The following is a 20,069-nucleotide window of genomic DNA, read 5'->3' as shown; positions in this document are numbered from 1 at the left end:
AAGCAGTTTAATTGCTTAGTGATACACAGCAACAGAAGATGAAAATTGGAATACAAGCCTTGATTTGTCCTTTTTACCTTCCCTAAAGCACCATTTACTTAGATAATTGGCAGAACTGCATCTACCCATGTTAGCTACAAAATAAAATGACATGAATGACTATCAGTTTTGCTTTGACATCCATATTACCTCTTTGTCAGGAAACCACGGATACCAATGGCTACTTACTCAATCCTTCAGTGTATTAAAACTCATGTCTATTTTTCATTAAACTATTTAGCTGCAATTTATTAAGATTATTAACCATTTGAGATTGCATGTTTGGAAATATGTTGAAACGTTTGCAGTATGTTGGAATTTATTTAGCTAATTATCAGAAGGTGCCCAGAAAGAACTGCAATGAAACTAGGTGCTGGCTATTTACTTCTTTAGAATTATTAATAATACAGGTTCATGTTGTATTACCCATAATGATAAACATGTTAACAGATTACACTTGTACCTAGAGTTACATAATTATGTTCATTAACATGGAAATCTAGGGCAAGATTTTCGGGTCATTGGGCAGGTGTAGTGGGCAGGCCCGGGAGCGGCCGAGATGGTCCACCACCCGCTATGGGCCCCCGACCGCGATTTCACGCTGGCTGGCCAATTAACGGCCAGCAAGCATGAGAGGTGCACTGAGCTCAGAGCTGCCGGGGTGGAGGCGGGAGGAGTACGAGTGCAGAAGTCTGCGCGTGTGCAGGGGAGCGCACACTGAAAGCCCCCTGAAGGCAGGGAGATGCCTCAGGGAGCTGCAGAATTGTAAAATCAAGAATAAAGGTGTTGAAAATGTGAAAAACATTTCACCTCTTAGGACTCACTTACATGAACAAGGACATTGTAAAAATGTTGTCAAGGCATTTAAAAAAGATTAATGTTGGAAACCTCATCCCGCCCGTGGATGAGGTTTCTTTAAAAATCCAAAGGCCGCCCGGCCAATTTGCCTGCCTGCCACTCGTAAGGTTGGATGTGCAGTGAAAAACAGCTTTTAATTAATTGATTAATGGCCTTAATAGGCCTCTTAATTGTTGGCGGGTGCGGTGCCGACCGAAATATCGTGTTTTATTTTACGCCGGATCAGGTCAGGCATGCACTCATCCACAAGATGTAAAATCCTGCCCCAAGTGTATGGCCTCCACTGATTTGGAATGGGCAATAAAAGTGAAGCCCACATCCCATAAATGAATTAAAAAAAGTCCACAACTGCTTGCTAGATTTTGGCCTGAAGCATTGAGTAATCATGTCAGCATCCCAGACTTAATGACCGTTCCTGCCTTGTGTCAAGGCCCAGTTCTGTGCTTGTACTTATGAGCTCAATGCTATTCACCTGTATAAAATAGGCCCCAAATCAACACGTTCTATTGGTGAGCCCGAGAGTTAGGATGAGAATTTGAAGACTATAAAGAGGGGGAAGCAGTTTGATTCTGGAGGTGGGTTTATTTATTCCAATCCTTGAACAGAAAAATCACATAATACCGAATGCCAACTCAATGTGTCAACTAATAGTCACTGTTTTGGAATATCACCATGTGTCTTCAGTCAAATATAGAAGTTATCAGGCATATTGAGGAGGTCTGTCTGAATGCTCTTAACCATAATATTTTTACTGAAGTTGCATTAGGTGGGCCACTGCTGTTCTATGTAAACTGGTGAAATTCTGCCATAGATATATACGGTTTCTTTTTCCCAGGATGATGCCCCATGATAAAATTAAATCATGTTGCATCTCTGCAAGCCACCCTAAAGGTGAGTAAGAATGCTGGTAATAAATCCCATACATTGTTGCTGTGTGTACTCTTGGCTTTTGATGGTGAAGAAATGCTTACCTTATTGAAATTCAGCACAGTTATAACTTTGCAATGAAAGAAATGAGCTTTTCTTTACAGCATACCACGTTGCAATATGATATTCATTTCTACACACTGAGACCAGAATAGTTTATCAAGTGATGTAGGTAAGAATGCTGCATTAGCATAATATAATATTTTGCTTTTATTATATAAAAACAAAATGCTGGAAACACTCAGCAGGCCTGGCAGCATTTGTGCAGAGTGAAAGACGGTGAATGTTTTGAGTTAAATATGACTTCAGAACTGAAGGAAGTTAGAAATGTGATGGGTTTTGTGTCATTGAAAGGGGAGAGAGGGTCTGAGATAGGGTAGAGGGCCAAGAGACAGTTTCACATGGCCAATCTCCAACACTTCCTTTCCCTTCCTTGACTTCTATGTCTTCATTTATGGGGATAGGCTGATTACTAATATTCATTGTAAGCCCATCAACTCTGACTGCTACCTCGTCTACACTTCCTCATATCCTGCTTCCTGTAATGACTCCATTTATTCTCCCAATTCCTCCATCTCTGCGGAATCTGTTCTAATGATGCAACCTTGTACAACAGCACTTCTGATATGTCTTCCTTTTTCCTCAACTGAGGGCCCTCGACCATGTCTGGCCCATTTCCTGCAACTCTACTCTCACCTCTTCCCCTCCCTGCCAGAACCATGGCAGGGTTCCCCATGTCCTCACTTTCCACAGCACCTGCCTCAACATTCAAAGGATCATCCTCCACCACTTCCAACACCTGCAGCATGATGCTATCACCAAACATACCTTCCCCTCCCTTCTCCTGTCAGCATTCCGAAGGGGCTGTTCCCTCTGCGACACCCTGGCTCACTCCTCTATCACCTTAACATCTCACCCCCTTCTCACAGTGCCTTCCCCTGAAATCACAGGAGGTGTAACACTTGCCCTTTAAACTCCTTTTTCTTCACTGACCAAAGTCCCAAACACTCCTTCCAAGTGAAGCAGTGATTTACTTGTATTTCTTTCAGATTTTAGACAGTTAGGTAAGACATTAAAAAGCAGGACCTCAGAGGGAGTAATCTCCAGTGCCACGTGCTAGTGAGCATAGAAGTAGGAGGTTAGAGCTGATGGAATGTGTAGCTGGAGTGATAGTGTAGGAGGGAGGGATTTAGATTCCTGGGGCATTGGGACCAGTTCTGGGGGAAGTGAGACCTGTACAAGCTGGATGGTTTGCATCTCAATGGGGCCGGGACCAATATCCTTGCCGTGAAGTTTGTTAGCGCTGTTAGGAAGGGTTTAAACTAGTTTGACAGGGGGACAAGAACCTGAGGTGGGAGAAAATCAGAAATGGTAATGGAAGGCAGAAAATGAGTGACTGACTCTGGAAGGCAGAGGGCAGAAAGAAAGAAAATAAAAAAGAAAATTTGGCAGTGCTCAAGGGTATATACTTCAAAGCAAGGAGTATAGCAAATAAAGCAGATGAGCTGAGGGCACAGATAGAAACATGGTAGTACGATATCATAGCTTTGCAGAAACATGGCTGAAAGAGGGACAGGAATGGCAACTCAACATTCCTGGTTACAGGGTTTTCAGACAAGATTGGGGGCTGGGAGTAAGCAATTTTGGTTCGAGAAGCAATTATGGACCTGAGGAGGGATGGTATGTTAAATGGATCATCAATAGAGGCCATATGGATTGAGCTTCAGAACACAAAAGGGGCATTCACACTATTGGGAGTGTATTATAGACCCCCAAACGGTCAGAGGGAGATAGAAGAGCAAACATGTAGGCAAATCCATGAGAAGTGCAAAAACAATATCGCAGTAATAGTAGGGGATTTTAATTAGCCCAGTATTAACTGGGAGAGTTTTAGTGTGAAGGGAATGGAGGGAACAGAGTTCTTAAGGTGCATTTAAGAGAACATTTTTGGCCAGTATGTAGCAAGTCCAACAAGAGACAATGTGGTTCTGGACTTAGCTTTAGGAAATAAAAGCTGGACAGGTGGAAAGAATGACAGTGGGAGAGCATTTTGGAAGTAGTGATCATAATTCAGTTAGTTTTAACATAATTATGGAAATGGACAAAGATAGGACAGAGTTAAAATTCTAAATTGGGGAAAGGCCAATTTTACTAAGCTGAGGGGTGATTTAGCAAAAGTGGACTGGAAACAGCTACTTGAAAGTAAATCAGGGTCAAAGCAGTGGGAGGCATTCAAAGGGTTCAGAGTAAACATGTTCCCACACAGAAAATAGGTGGGACAGTCAAATCCAGAGCCCCCTGGGTATTATAATGAAAGTATAATAATTTTCATAATATTTTTCTGGTTTATTGTGAAGTGGATTTATGGGGGTAAGTATAGTGGGGTCTGTGTGTGATTTAATTACATTTGGAGCCAAATAGACTGCAAGTTTGAAATCATCAAAAGAAGCTAGGTGCTTGACATGCTAATGAGGAAACATGAATGTTGGCTCAGCATGTAAGGTGTGAAGGGAAATTGCATTTTTAGAAATATGAAGAAATTTAGATTTCAAAGGGATCTTAGTCCGTTTACAATTAGCCAGATAAGCAAGGCTAAGGAATGTTTATTTTTCCCAAAGGTTACTGACAATATATATTGGCAACATGAAAGTTTTTATGTTATGAGGAAGATACAGTTTCAAAGACATATGGAACAATAGAATTTATATATTAAAAAGAGATAAACATATATAAAGGAGAATGAAAGGCTATGTGTCAGAAGGCTATGTAAGATATAACAGGAGTGTGTGAAATAGCCTTAATGAAGCTTCCAGCATTTGTGCATAAATCTTGCTACATAATGAAACTGAAGCTGGAGAAAAGCCATTTGGAATTCCACTAACAAGTGGGTATTGTGTAAACTTGCTGGTTCTGTTTTAAATCTAAAATCTATTCTTGACTGTTGCCTTAAAGGGAGTGTAACTGGGAGTCAGGTTAATTAGGAATTTTAGGAGTTATTACAGTATTAAGTAATTGTAGTCTTATGTGTTTGAAATCTTTTATGCTTTGTTAATAAATATTTAAATTTAATTTTTTTAATGGCTCAAGGTCTTGGTGGACTTATTACATCTGAATTCAGTGCCCACATCTCATAATAAATAGAAATTGCAAAACCATTGTGATGGCACGACCAAGTTTCCCTTGTGTATTTGATCCACCTGGCATGTCATAAGTGTCAAGGTACATACAGGGTAAGATAAGGCAGAAAATGAAAGCTTATGTCAGACACCGAGATACTACAGAAAGCCGAGGGGAGTATAGAAAGTGGAGGGGTGAAATCAAAAAGGAAATTAGGAAAGCAAAGAGAGGCCATGAAAGAATATTGGCAAGCAAAATTAAGGAGAACCTAAAGATGTTTTTACAATACATTAAGAGTAAGAGGATAACTAAGGGAAGAGCAGGGCCCATAAACTACCAAAAAGATATGTGATGTGATAAACATAAGCAGAGAGGAAGTATTAAGGGGATTAGCTTTGTTGAAAGTAGATAAATCACCAGGGCCGGATAAAATGTACCCCAGGCTATTAAAAGAAGACAGGGAGGAAATAGCTGAGGATCTGACCATTGTTTTCCAATCCTCACTGGATACAGGTGTGGTGCCAGAGGATTGGAGTTCTGCTAACATTGTACCTTTGTTTAAAACAGGAGCAAGGGATAGACTGAATAATTACAAGCCATTTAGTCTGACCTAAGTGGTGGGCAAATTATAGGAACCAATTCTGATAGACAGGATTAATGGTCTTTTAGGAAGGCATGGATTAATCAAAGGCAGCCATCATGGATTTGTTAAGGGAAGGTTGTGTCTGAATAATTTGACTGAGTTTTTTTTGAGGAAGTAATGGGAGAATTGATGAGGATAGGGCAGTTGTCTACATGGATTTTAGCAAGGCTTTGGACAAGGTCCTGTAGTATAAGGGTCTGGCACATTCAGGGTTAACTTGGGACTGAGTATAGAACCGCCCACACAGTTAAGTAAGAAGGCACATTACCCAGACTAGGTTCAGTGTAGTGTTGAGCAGAGACATGTTAAGACCTATTTATGGAGATAGCTCCTTGCCTGTACCCTTTATTGTATATAATTACAAGTCTTTATTAAAGACTTGCAGTTAACATACAGAAGACTTCTTTAACAGATACCTCCTGTCGCCAACACCATCCCAACATGGTGGCAACTGGGGATCAAAAGCCCTCAACCTCTCAAAAATGCTGAAAGACTAAGAAAAAGAAAACCTTCAACTGAAATTTTGACCTGAAAGAATCTTCCAACTGAAGCTGAAGATGCTGAGAAAATTCTCCAGAAAAAACTTCAGAGAAAAGAGCCTGGAAGCTGAAGGCAGAGATTTTATTGCAGCAGAAGGCACCATAGAATCTCTCCTCGTAAGTCATATTTGTGCAGTGCTTTGGTCAGGTTACACCCCGAGTACTACATCTAGTTCTGATCAACCAAAAAACAGGTGAGACGTGCTAACGCGGAAGAAAAGTGATAGCATGGAAGGAGCTTAACATTGATTTCTATCTCTGAATTTTACTGGCAACCAGGTGGCAGGAATGGAAGCGGGGGGAATTTGGTAAAATAGGTGCTGTCAAGATACCCTCCCATTGCTGTCTCAGTGGTGGGCAAGAGGCGGGCTGGGAGGTACATCGACTGCCTGCTCCAAAGAGTTGGATAGTTGATTTGCATAATGAACAGCCCAAGTACAGGCTGCTTGCATTGCGTCAGGGGCAGGGCAGCCCACTCCCCTGTGCAGGGAGGTTGCCAGCTTCATGGCTGTAGCCAGTTTCTGCAGCAGCCTGGGAGGCCATCAGTCCGGGTCGTTCCACAGCACAAGATGGGTCTGTGGGTACGAAAGGCAGCCATTGTGGCCCCAACAATTGTCCTGGAGGGATTTCCTCTTCATCTCGGGGCCTATTGCCCTTGGCTCCCTAAATTCAAATTTTTACATACCTGAGGGCTCCTATGTCGTGAGAACTCTGTCCCGCCTCTGTTGCACTCACCTGTCCTGATTGAGGTGCTGAGGCTTCCAAGCTGCTGGGCCTCTGATTGGGCTGGCAGACTCAGGAGCCTCCCCACCATCCTTATTTTGCTATGAGTCTGCAAATAGGAGACCGCTGCAGTAAAATCACCAAGTCAGTCCTGCTGACAGCAAGTATGGCTCTGACATCTAGGTCCCTAAGCACATGGTAAAATTCAACCACCTAATCAAGAATTGTGAGGAAAGACGGGAGAGAATATTCGCTTTTAAGCCTGGATTGGACACACCTGAGTGCTAAAATGTCTATACATAGTAACTTAAATTTAAACCTACTTTAAATTACAATGTGAGGGGACACGGGCTCATGATAACAAAGGGTAATGTGAAAATCAAGATCAGGAAGTTTTTCACTGGACATCTGTGCAGAATGGTGGAGGCAAAAACCTGAAATATTCACTAAAAAAACTGCAAGCTGCAATGAGGCAACTGTAGGGTGCTTTTGACAGCTTAACTAAAATGTACCAAGTTGTCATCATCCTCTAGAGATCTTGATTGTTCAAAATTAATAGTTAAACCTGTCATATCTGGTGCATTGTAATGTACTTACATTTCTCTATTAATTTTATGTGCTCTTTATTAAGCCATGATATTGGATAAGGGTTCAATGTTTTTAAAGCTGTACAGTATGTAGTAGGAAATAACCAATGCAAACTTCTATGAAGAGGTGTTGCTTCTGAACACGTTCTGCAATTTTGACTGATTCTCATGTTTATTTGAAGACTGCTTTAATTGATTCATAGTACAAGGAAAACCCAATATTACAAATTCTAGTTAAATAAATCCTTGCATATATTATGGAGAAGCAGCTTTTTAACATTAATGTTCTTGAGTTCAATCTTTAGATTAGACTTTATCTTTATGCACATCTTCCTATCACTACTAAATATTTTTGCAACTGTGATTAATGTAGTAAAGCAAACACTGTAAATTCAGCACATTTTTTCTGTTCCGACGTTTTCTCCAAACTTGAAACATACCTTGCAAAACTTTGTACCATAAGTGATGTTTACAGCAGAACCTAGAGAATAATGGATAGGTGACAGCAATAGCCTTGCAATTTGAGATCACTTGACCTGAAATTTTAAGTACAGGGTTAGTTGTTTATTATAGGTTACTAAGTATTAAGTTTTGTTTGCTTAATCAGGTCCTTCCTTGTTTTATTTTAAATCTAATAAGACTAGTCTGTCTTGCCATGTTTTACTGCTTGGAAGGACGTTGCATATCTTCAACTTTTCTCATTTGCTTTGCCTTTATTTTGTGCTGTGAAAAATGAGCTCCAATGGTCTTGGTGTTTTTGCTTGACAATGAAGATGTGAGGTAAATTCCTTCAGGTTGCTTCTAGATTGCCTGAAAACTTTGTGGAGAAATTGAATAGAAGGATGGAGAATGAATAACACACCAATGAAACGTGTGAAATGGTTTAACACAGTTGAAGTCATTTTAAAATTAGGTTACTTGCAGGTGGGGACCCTGCTCAAAATTGTTTACTTTTGTGGCAAGCTTGTCAGCTGCATTAATAAAACACCTCCAGGTTACCACTCAAATATGATGAATATTTTTAATACAAAGGAAAAATAAACAACTGTGTTCCATTCTGTCCAATTTGCAGTTGTTCATGGAAGACTTTATATGCAAATAAATGAGTGGAAAAGTGAATCAAAACTTCCGAAGGACAGCACATTTTGTATCCAGATTGCTAATTGCACCCAAAGTAGAAATTCTATCCTGTATATTAAATAAAAAAAGTGCAATTTGCTGGTATGTCTATTCAAACAGCATCATGCTTTTGTGTGTAACCTCAAACAACATGATCAGGTAACAATTAAATAAAAAAAGATTAAACAGAAAATCAGTACTTTTTAATCTAGTCTTCCAAACTTCAGTGGCTTTAGTTTAATTCTTGAACTTTGGATCCTGTTCATTTAAAATAAATAGTTGGATTTTTTGTAGAAAAACTTGTCATGGTGTTTGGTTCTACTACTCAAGCTGGCAATGTATTCCACATTTTTAAAACCACTTTCCTACTTAAAATGTGCCTTAATATGCCATCTCAATGTTCTGAACTTTAAATTGTGCCCCATATCCTCACATCATGAGACCATTCAGCCCAGTGTGCCTCTTTGGAAGAGCCATCAATTTAGTCTCAATTCCCTGCTCTTTCCCCTTTAGAAAGTTACCACTGAATTTGCTTCTACTGTCCATCTCCGGCAATGCATACCAGATCATAATTCAGTCAAAGAAAATTCTCATCTCCCTTCGGTTTCTTTTGCCAATTACATTTTCATTTGTGTCCTTGGGTTACCAATCCTCCTGGCAGTGGAATTAGTTTCTCTTTGTTTATTCTATTAATATCCTTCATAATTAAATCCCCTTCTTAAACCTTCTCTGTTCTAAGAACAGTCCCAACTTCTGTCATCATCCACAGAACTTAAGTTGCTCATCACTGTTATCATACTAGTAAATCTCCTCTGCACACTTGACATCCTTCCTAAATTGTGATGCCTCAAATTGGACAGAATACGCCAGCTGAAGCCTAACCAGTGATCTATAAAAGTTTAAAAATTCTATCTGACGAGAGAATTTTTTGGGAGCCTGGGAACAAATTGCATATACACATTCCCACTGGAAAAATGTTTAAGAACGTGAACTGTTTTTAAAAGGATTTTTTAAAAAATGCAGAACCAGTTGATTCCTGCGTTAGCTGAGCCTAACCAGGGCAGTTATTCGAATGCTACAACTGACCATGATATTTTAAAGTCAGTGAGAAAAAAATTAACTAGACTTCCCAGAACTGATTCCTTTCACTGGTCTCAGCTTCGATCCCCATAGTTGAATAATGCCACCTAGGCAAGGTACTGGAAGATGATTGGTGCCTGGCAAGGCATTGCTGGATGGTTTGCCTGTGCAGCCAAACTTCAGCAAGGAACCAAAGATGGCACAGGAAACTGACATTTGTGACAATTTAGAGATTTACATTCATTGTATAATGTACATTAAATTTTAATATGCAAAACTTTAACAGATTCATTTTCATAAGCTTTACAAAAACACAAGCTCTATTGTTTCGGTAGTTTTGTTTTATTGTCACTAAAGCATAAGGCAGTATTTTACCAAAAGGAGATAAATGCTACAAGACGCAGTAGCATGCCTTTCAAGATAGTCTGGTACACAAAGCAGCAGAATGACCAAGGTGACAAAAGTAGTTCACATAACTAAATCTTTGCATAATGTAGGAGGATACAGCACTGTTAACCTCCTCAGTACATTAAAATTGCTTTACAGCATACTGGGATTGGACGGGAACTCATTTACTGCCTGTATATTGGATTACAGAAAAAGTCTAACAGTATTGCATCTTCCAGTGCTTACATTTTAACCATACAATAAAAGATGTATTGAAACACAGATGTGGATTTAATTTCCTCTTTTTCTGTAATATTTCTGCAAATTTCTGAGCAGTTGATTTAAAAAGAGTGGCTTATTTTAGCTCAGCAGAAATTTATATACATTAATAGTTGTTAAAAGTAGCACAGAGACAAAATTAAACCCATTGCTGAGTATCAATGGTTTTGGAGATGATTAGAATTACTAATCATTAAGGTAATTTTTTTTCTTCCCTTTGAATGTCTATCTTTCTAGTAAGTTTTATGGTGTTACAGTTTGGCAGCTACATTATCAATCCGAAAATGGTGCCTTGTCTACACTTCCTGACTACAATTCTCACACTCAGCAACGAGAGAATTGTACACAGCTATAAGTATGAGAATTTTTGAGGGTGGATGGCTGCATCTGTATAGTCAAAACAACTAGGCAAGTGCTCCTCTACCTTATGAAGTGCCCAAGTTGTCCTAAACCTCCCCCTCAACTCTATTATGAAATGCTAATGCACGAGTTGAACTCAAATTTCAAGTCTGTTTTAAGAAAGGGCCTTGCACCATTCTCTCTGAAGTCCAGTTATGGCATCGCCTTTACATTACTGAGAAGTGGAAACAACTTTGCAGTGACACAAAAGTGACCATAACTGTGTTGTCAAAGGCAAAGATTTGAACTAACTGGGAGAGGAAGGACTGTCCCAATATGTAGTATTAAAAGCCCCAGTAGCAAAAGCAAAATGACAAAGTAGGACTGAACCCTCTTTGTTTAGTGATGTCAGTCCTGGAAGTGCACTGAATAGACAGTCAAATCTGGATTTTATGCACAATAGGAATTAGTTTGGAAAGTCGTTGCGCAAATCCCTTCAGGAACTATTACTGTTTCTGTGGCAGACAATTAGTTGCAGAAATAAGCAAACATGCAAAACTAGAATTCCCAATAAAACTGCTTGGAAAACAAACTGTAACTTTACAGATTACAACTTCTCAGCAACGTCCTTCACAGTATCATTCCCCTTTCTCCTTTATGTGATATTTTACACTCTGATTTTACAAATGTTCTCTACATCTCTCAAAGTAGGAAAGACCTGCAATAGATTTTGGCCTCATTACTTGGCACAAGTGCAAGAAACATGCATCTATGTAGGATCTAGCTTTTCAGTGCAGTAACTTTTAACACTCAATTGCCAAAGAAATGCTTAAGGTGAATGCTGAAAACTCGAACAACTGATGTGCACTAATATGTGTACAAACTGCAGCTTAACCACTTGCACAGATAACTTACAAATATTCACAGTAGTTATTCAAAATATTAGATAAAGAATTGTTACAATCGGCACACAGCAGTATTGTATAATGAACACGGCATATACAAATGGCTCTATTTTCATCGGCTTAATCTGATCCAGCCACAGGGCACAATTACATTTTTATAAACATTTTTTAAAAAAGAAACTTCCATACAATTATTCTAATATATAGCTGTATTATTGTAAGAAAATGTCAATTTATTGAACATCTGGTGACAATGAATGGATTTAATTACAGTTGAGCATCTGCTTCGATAACACGAATTTCATAATGGCAACAGATGTGCAGTGAGGGTGCCTGGCAATGCATTCAATAATTTGCTTTTAGAATCTTTCAGTCTGTTTAATAACGGAAATCCAATGTATCAGCATAGATCAGGGAAGAATAATGCAAAGAATTCGCCTTTGTTTGCAATAATTTCCCGAGAACAAAAATTATTGATGTAGAATCTAAAGGTTTGGCTTGATTTTAAAATCCAACAGCAGCAGAAACATGATGGGGCAAAGTAGTGATACAGGGGACTGAAGTGCACTGAAAGACATCCAAATTTCAATGTATGAGACCAGATTATGGCTCCTATATTGTGCGTTGGAATGGCAATCAATTCTTTAATTATTTGTGCATTCTGAATCTGAAAGAAAATAAGAAACTTCAAACAAATTGAATCTGCTGTGGCTTCTACAGATCTGCTATGGTATTAGTTTGACCATGTGGCTTCTAATCCAAAAGTTATGGACACTTAATTTCCATCTGTACTCTTTGGTGTTACAGGATAACATAAATTCAGAAATAAAAAAGTACGATGTGCTCTGCTGTTGTTTCTCCCGCAGAGGCTTGGATTTAATTCTCACTAAGACAAATTACCTCCCAATTAAAAGCAGTTATACACAGGATTTACATTTCACTCACTAGTATAAGGAAGTTTACAATAATCTTGAAAACAAAATGCAGTAAAAGGGGGTCAACTGGTTCCATAAGCTACCAGCTATTTTTGTTTTATAAGTAAATTTGTTCCATAACCTTTGTATTAAATGATTTGAGGAAGGGTCAAAAGTCCTATGTGGAGCAGTCACCCAAGGAAACTCAGAAGTTGCACATAAACAATACATCAAATATTAGAGGTTACAATCTTACAAGCTGTACTGACAACTTTTGAATACCATGGTCTGAAATGTAAGCCTTGTCTGATTGTTGCAGTTTAAATCAAAATATTCACATTACTTATACAATGAACACACTATCTCAAACTGACTTGAATGTCATGAAACGCCATATAAGAATAATCTTTGTTAGTCACAAGAGTTTTGGCTATGATTATGCACTTCATGCATGGATGTGTTGCAAATGACAGACCCTGAAAAATATTTTGGGGATGATGCAGTAATACATTTTTTTTGTGAAAGCTACTGGAGTTATTCTTGTAGGGCAATGATTGTCTACAGAATTTCAATGCATGGCTGCTTTTAATCCTTTTCAATCACGATTTTATTGGAGATGACAATTAGCTCAAACTGAAATAAGATTTGTACTGTTCTGGTAACCTTGCCCTCAGGTATGTAATGAAGGGCATATGAACAAAGCCAACTGTCAAACAAAATAGCACTCTACACTGCCTTTTTTAAACGGTCCTATACACACTATTCACACAGTGCAAATATCTAATTTCTTCCTCTTTCTCTTGCATTTTTATCAGAAAACTGGAAAGTCTCAGTTCAACCCCACCAGTCATCTGTGGAAACAAATATTTCCACTCCCAAAGCAACTGTTTGAGGAATGTGACGAATGGTATAAGGTAGCATATTTATCTCTTTTGGCTCAAATCTTTTGCATAGGGCAGCATACAAACCAAGACTGGGGAAATCATGCATTCTCAGTGCACAGTACCACATCATTCACTTGCTTCAGTAAATAAATACACTGATTACTAGGCAAATCCCCTTAGCCTGGAGGTCCAAGCCTTGCATTTTAAAATATAATCTACACAATTTAACTTTCCTTTTATAAAAATTGCATATACTAATCCCACTATATTCTCTAAATTAAGTTTGCATAACAAATTGTGATGTAATACTATGGTGACCAAAATATAAGCAGGTAATCAATTATTTTGATCTGTGCAGCCTGTGCTTTGCCAACGTGTCTCAATCTGTTTTGCCTACCTAGCAGATTTCCTAAAAACCAAAAGCAGCAAGTTATGGCTACAAAATGATTATCTCCCAAGATTTTGGTGCAAAAGTAATCATGATTACTGCATGCATGGTAATATTTACTGTCTGGTGGGGCTATTGCTGGACAGAGAAGAAAGCTGCCTCACTCTGCAGAGTAACAGTTAATAGCAAGCAGTAACTGAGTAAACATTGTATTCACCTCATGAAGATGTATAGTTGGGAAAAGTGATTACTGAGAAACCCTTTCTTTCCACAGGGAAAATGCAAGCGGACAAATTGTGCCGCAGGGAAGAAAGCAACCCGAGTTAGCTGAACTCTTAATGATCCTTAGCTCAGTAGGAAGAAACAAAACTGATGTGCCTAGATAGTCAAATTGGTATGTTATTGTCACATTATGTTTGTGCTGAGTACCACCCTCATAAATATACTAATAAGGGAAAAGCTTTGGGCATTTTTTAAAAAATCAAATACAATTGATACTACTTTGATCTGCAAAAAAAAAATCTTTTCTGGAAAAAGGTTTACCCTAAGAGGCAGTTCTACAAATGGCCAAAGCTCTAAAGTGCAAGAAGCAAAAGGGCAATGCTATATATACTGAGCTAGGCCTGGATCCACTACAGCACCTTCAACCATAATCAGCAGCAACAAAATGGCTAAGATTTGGCTGAAGCATTCCCAGTTCAAAAAGAAACATCACTCCTTTGAATCAGAAAAATGTGATTTGTATTTTTGTTACCGTTGAGTTTGTACAATAATAATCTTCTGTATATAGTGGTAGAATTCTTTTCTACAACCGTGTCCTTGGCATTAGGTCTGTAGTCATGAGAAATACACCGGAATATGTTGTAATTTCATTTTTGCCTTTGCACCAAAGCTAATCAGAACAGTAAAATTACTAGTGGTTAAAATATCAATATTCACTACATTGGTTTACTTTTAAATTGTTTCAGAAAATGCTGAAAACATTTAAAACCTGGTACATGGATTCAGGAAAAGGTAGCATATAATTTGAACTCTTGTCAGCTGTGTGCACTAGCTTTGTACATAATCTAGTGGCTACCCAAACTCGTGTGTGAGATTTATATAAGCATAACAATAGTCTGGCTACAGAGCTAGAGATTTCTGGGGGCCTAGGGTGCACTTGGACTACATCTATAATTTCACTGTTGCAGATTAAAAAAAAAAAATCTGTATGTCAGAACTGATTTAAACAACCACGTGAGAATGTAGGTCAGATCTGCAAACCAGGCTTAAGTTTGAAAAACCACCTAAAGGAAGAACTGAAAGGAAGAGCAGAAGTTAAATGGGAGTATGAACTATTGGCTTAACTGAATTAGTCCAGTTTTGCTTGTTTTGAGCAGTTGATGTTTTCTCACAGCAAGTACAGTGCCTAGTGTTTCTAACATGACTAACATACTCAATTTAATTTCAAAATTAAAATGCATAATAACACAATTGTGAGGATATGCATCCATTTTCTAATTGGTTTTCTCTTTCACTAGGTACATATTATTTGCAGTCAAGATGGGGACATTAGTTCAGGCCAAGTTGTGTACCAGCTAGATCCATAGGTATTTAAAAGACTGGTCATTGTCCTTTCAACCTCTAGCTCACAAATCAGAATGACTAAATTTGGAAACATGACCAGAATGTGTGGCGGGTGGGTTGTACTGGCCATATTCCATGCACTATTTACTGGAAAAAGGGTGAAACTCATGGGGAGCTGGCAGGGGAAGGTGCAGGATGCTTATTGACCTTCTCACAAATTGAAGTATCTGGAAATTACATGGATACACCTTTATTCTTGTCACCTGCTAGTTTGAATCTTATCCCAACTTCCTCAAGGCCTTTGGATTGTCTGATTTGGAGTTGAATATACTGGACCAAGTAAAGTGCTTGATAGCTGTCAGAGATTGGGGGCGTGCCTAGCCATGTAGCCTGCTATACAAAACGAATCCCAACCCCAGGAAAATAACTAGGCTTGTACAAGAAATTAGGTAAGCAAGCAGCAATACTGTACCTTGTTCAAGATGTGGCAAAGGGCTACCCTCCCAAAGTGCAATACCTCATCTACGTATCGCCATGCCAATAAACAGCAAAGTACATTTCCTGCAAACTCTGTGGGAGAGTGGGAGGAAAATCACTGACTCAACGAAAGCTTTTGAAATTTCAACGATTCTAGAATGTTTCACCCAGTAGTTTGAATTTTAGCCAAGGAGAACAGCAACATTCCATTTTTAGCTGATAGTGATCTTTTAAAAAAAACATCTGTTGCATCAATGATGTGGCAAGACAATTTAGAAGCTAATGGCTTGTATCTGTAAGGCAGACAATGAATATTCGGTTTCAAAACTTGACTTCTCACTAAACATCGATGTTAACCCAAGGAAGTACCTTTGAAGTCTGTTATTTAAAATCAAACGCAGCAGGCTTCACCCATGAGTACACAAAAAGTGCTCAGTAATGGTTTAGAATATGAAAGTATAGGAAAATCACCAGGCAAGCATGTTAGATGGTAGTGGTAAAATGTGTAGCATAGTAAGAATTTTGTGGAGGAAACATGTACCCATGAACATATTCCTAAATGTTGGGTTGCTTATGTTCCCTGTATTATCTTTTCTTTGGTACTTTTTTGGTATTTAAAACTGCTGCTCTGGTTTTAAAATAAAAATTAACCTAAATAAGAAACTAATTTGGAACGCACACTGCAATTTACTTTTAGTAAATGTAATTTGGTTAAATTTAAATTCAGTCAGCTTTGATCCCAAATTTCTTGAGTTTAAAGTCCACACTTCCTAGATAAATTAGTTGTTATTTACCGGCTTGAAATTATAAAGAGCACGAGAAAGTGGCTGAAAATGGTGTCAGATATACACCAAAGGCTTTAAAACTTAGAATTTGTAATTAATTTGCCTTCAACATACCTGAGAAATAAGCTCAGAATCCATCTCTAAAAAGTGCCTAAGCATTTTGTAACTATGCCATAAAAATTCTTTTGAGTTATAGGGTCATAGAATGGTTACAGCACAGGAGGCAGCCATTTGGCCCATCGAGTCCGTGCTAGCTTTCTGCAAAAGTGATTTCATTAGGCCACTCCCCGACCCTCTCCTCATAGCCCTACAATTTTAGCTTCAGGTGCTTATCCAATTCCCTTTTGAAAGCCATGATTTGAATCTGCATCCCCCCCACCATTTTAGGCAGGGCATCACTGATCATTACCGCTTTGTATGTTTAGGTCATATGGAATATTTCAAAAACTAGTCCAAGGTTTTTCTATTACAGCAATTTTCTTTGGTTATTAGCTAACTTATCAAACAAATAACTCTTTAAAACATATTGTATTTTTTTGTTCTAGTAATTTTAGGTCCATGTTCATTGAATTGGAAAGCATGACTATAGCAATATTTTTAAAATTGCTATATTTGGAAACATTGTTAGTACTGTGATTATTGTCGGTTCCAATAATAAATGAAGGATTTAGGTGACCTCTCTCTAGATCAACTGAAGAAAAACCCTATATGAGGATGCATGGACAAAGTTCTATACTCAACTTCTAACACATCTATACAAAATACCATGTGTTTTCATTAATATTGTTATGGTAAAATGAGATGCATACAACTATATTACGTTAGGCTTCTTTTATGACTGAGACAACAACAATCTTTTTGTTGAAGGTTATTTTTGGCTTTGGGCATGTGTTGACTTTACAGTAAAATCAGGTGTATGAACTGCACTCACTACAGTATAATGTTGCGCGAGTGCATGCTCTCTTTTAAATCTCTGCCAGAGTAGATGTTGCAATTGTGGCTGATTTTATTTGATATTCGGACTATTTTGAGTGATTTATGAGAATAATGTGATTACGGCCTGCACAATTTTAGAAATTTGAGTTTTTATTGTATACCGAATTACTGGGTATATAAAAGGTGTCTGAGGAAGCCAAGTGTACTTTGCAGTCAAGATTTAACTGCTGTTTACGTCCCTAACTATACTACTAACCATATTATTTTTGGCATGGGTTGTCTATGTATGTATCTGAATAAATGTGTTCATATGTGGAAAAAGTTGCTGTTTGTTTAGTATCTGTGGCCTATGGTCAGTTTGTGCATCTCTAGGCCACTCAACAATAGCAAGGCTGTCCCAATGCAAGGAAAAAAAAAATCAATGTAATGCAGTCTCTAAATCTCTGAAATTATACAAGGAACTTTTTCTTATATCTCCCTGAATATAAATAAATCTGCACCGCAACGCACCACACACATACCATTCAAGCTGCTGCTATACCAAGGCCAAATAAAGTACTACTGAGGAATTCTAAGAGTTGTGCTCAAATGTGCGTCCCTCCTGCCCACAGTAAAGAGTGATTTTTCTGGTGTATGTGTGTGTATACTACACACGTTCATTAAAACCCTTCAAGAAATTACACCTTTTCTGCATCTGATGCACTTATACACTCACAGTGTGATCCTTTTGACCTCACTGACATAGATTCAATCCAATTTAGTCTTTTTCCACTATTTATAAAAATGATTTGTGATTTCTTTAGGTTCAGATATAATAGTTTTCCACCAGCATGCCCCCCATTAACAATAATGTGTTTGATAGCTCTGCCAGCGAAGATGTTATTTTAGCATTTTACAAACCAAATGCAGGTTGCTATAATTTCTAGTAATAAAATAGATTTTGTTAATAACTTGCCAGCAGACTTAAGTGCATTAATCCCTAACTTTGTAAACCTTTTCTCTAAACTAGCTGCTTAAATCGATGCTCGCTTACACACAAAAGGAAACGGAGCAAAACATTTAACCTTTTACGCTATTGTATTGAGGAATATTTCAAAAGGGACCTGGGTGATTGTAAAAGGTGGTGAGCCTAGTTGTAGCTTAGGTGTCAGCAACTACAGTGTGATATAGGTATCCCCTCTTGTAGGCACACAGTGGATAGAATGTAGCCACAACGAACTTGCCATCAAACATTCTTCCAGTCAGCATCTGCTGGGCTATTTTGCAGTCAGCAGCACTTCTGAATTCAACAAAAACCTAGTTTTAAAGAAGAAAGAGAATCATAGTCTAACATTCCATTTAAAAAACTCATTTACTTCTGTATTACTCACTCTTGACAGAAGCTATACAGCCCTCTTATGAGTCTGAGTAAAATCCTCTTGAAATGGCTTTTAATTGAAACTGAATATTGAGGATTCACTTTTTTGTTATTGACAACTCCTTGACAAACTTAAGGTTGAGTTAAAACAAAAACAGAATTACCTGGAAAAACTCAGCAGGTCTGGCAGCATCGGCGGAGAAGAAATCAGTTAACGTTTCGAGCCTTCATGGCCCTTCGGCAGAACTGGCTCCAGTTCTGCCGAAGGGCCATGAAGGCTCGAAACGTTAACTGATTTCTTCTCCGCCGATGCTGCCAGACCTGCTGAGTTTTTCCAGGTAATTCTGTTTTTGTTTTGGATTTCCAGCATCCGCAGTAGCTTTTAGCTTTTTGTTTTTATCTTAAGGTTGAGTTAAATTGTTCAAGTTGATTTGTATTAAGTAGGGTAACTGTAAAACATCATAAATTATTACAAGCTAATACAATTTTTTGCACCCATGGAGTAAAAAATGTAACCCATAAGTGTTATCAATCTAAAAGTAACACCAATCCTGATTCTCAGTCTTTAATATATAGAAATCATAAAAAACTCTTCTTTTTTACCCAGAGAGTGGTGAGAATATGGAACTCACCATCACATGGAATGGTGAGGTGAATAGTATAGATACATTTAAGGGGAAGCATAAAGTTATGAGAGGGGGAAGAGAATGGAGGGTCATGTTGATAGAAAAGGGGAGGCTCAAGTGGAACATGGACTGCTTGGGTTGAATAATCTGTTTCTATGCTATATATTCTATGTAATGTAAAACCATATTTTTCCTGTAATGTGCATTAAACGGTTGCTCAATCCAACTTTCACAGGTTAAACCAGATCTGAAAGTTGAGTTCAGCCCTGGTTTAAGAAGCACCTCGTGTCATATTTTATAAAATCTGAAACGCATATACTGAATTTTAAACTAGAATGCAATTGAGCTTCACTATGAATGAACCCAACCCGCCCCCATCCCCCAACCTTTTCTACCAGTCCCGGGGTTATCAGGGTGATTATAATATTAGGGTTTGACAATTTGTTCCATTGGAAAATGAATGACTAACCAATTTAAAGTAAACAACTTGTTTAAAAAGCTACAGAATGGGGAATTATTCATACTATTAGTGTTTTTCTCAACGCACGCCATTTCTATTTTGTTCAAGTGCAAAAAGATCTTCCATTCCAGGTA

At 38.2% G+C, this 20,069-nt stretch overlaps 1 protein-coding gene across 3 annotated transcripts in view; it reads right to left on the bottom strand.

Moving 5' to 3' along the window:
* The window catches only part of uhmk1 (U2AF homology motif (UHM) kinase 1), a 142,656-nt gene that overhangs the window by 99,853 nt on the left and 22,734 nt on the right, over nucleotides 1–20,069 (bottom strand). The window contains exon 8 of one of the 3 annotated variants that reach the window (XM_078561758.1): nucleotides 18,596–18,788. In XM_078561758.1, coding sequence (XP_078417884.1) covers nucleotides 18,633–18,788 — 156 coding nt within the window. In that variant the 3' untranslated portion in view covers nucleotides 18,596–18,632. Of the gene's footprint in view, nucleotides 1–9,955; nucleotides 18,789–20,069 lie in introns of those variants that run through there. The other 2 variants (XM_078561759.1, XM_078561757.1) reach the window with 2 other exon arrangements.

Source organism: Cetorhinus maximus, chromosome 17, assembly GCF_964194155.1.
Source record: "Cetorhinus maximus chromosome 17, sCetMax3.hap1.1, whole genome shotgun sequence".
In the NCBI taxonomy this organism is placed as follows: domain Eukaryota; kingdom Metazoa; phylum Chordata; class Chondrichthyes; order Lamniformes; family Cetorhinidae; genus Cetorhinus; species Cetorhinus maximus.
Note: the sequence above shows the minus strand (reverse complement) of the source record. Positions and strands in the feature narration are given on the sequence as shown.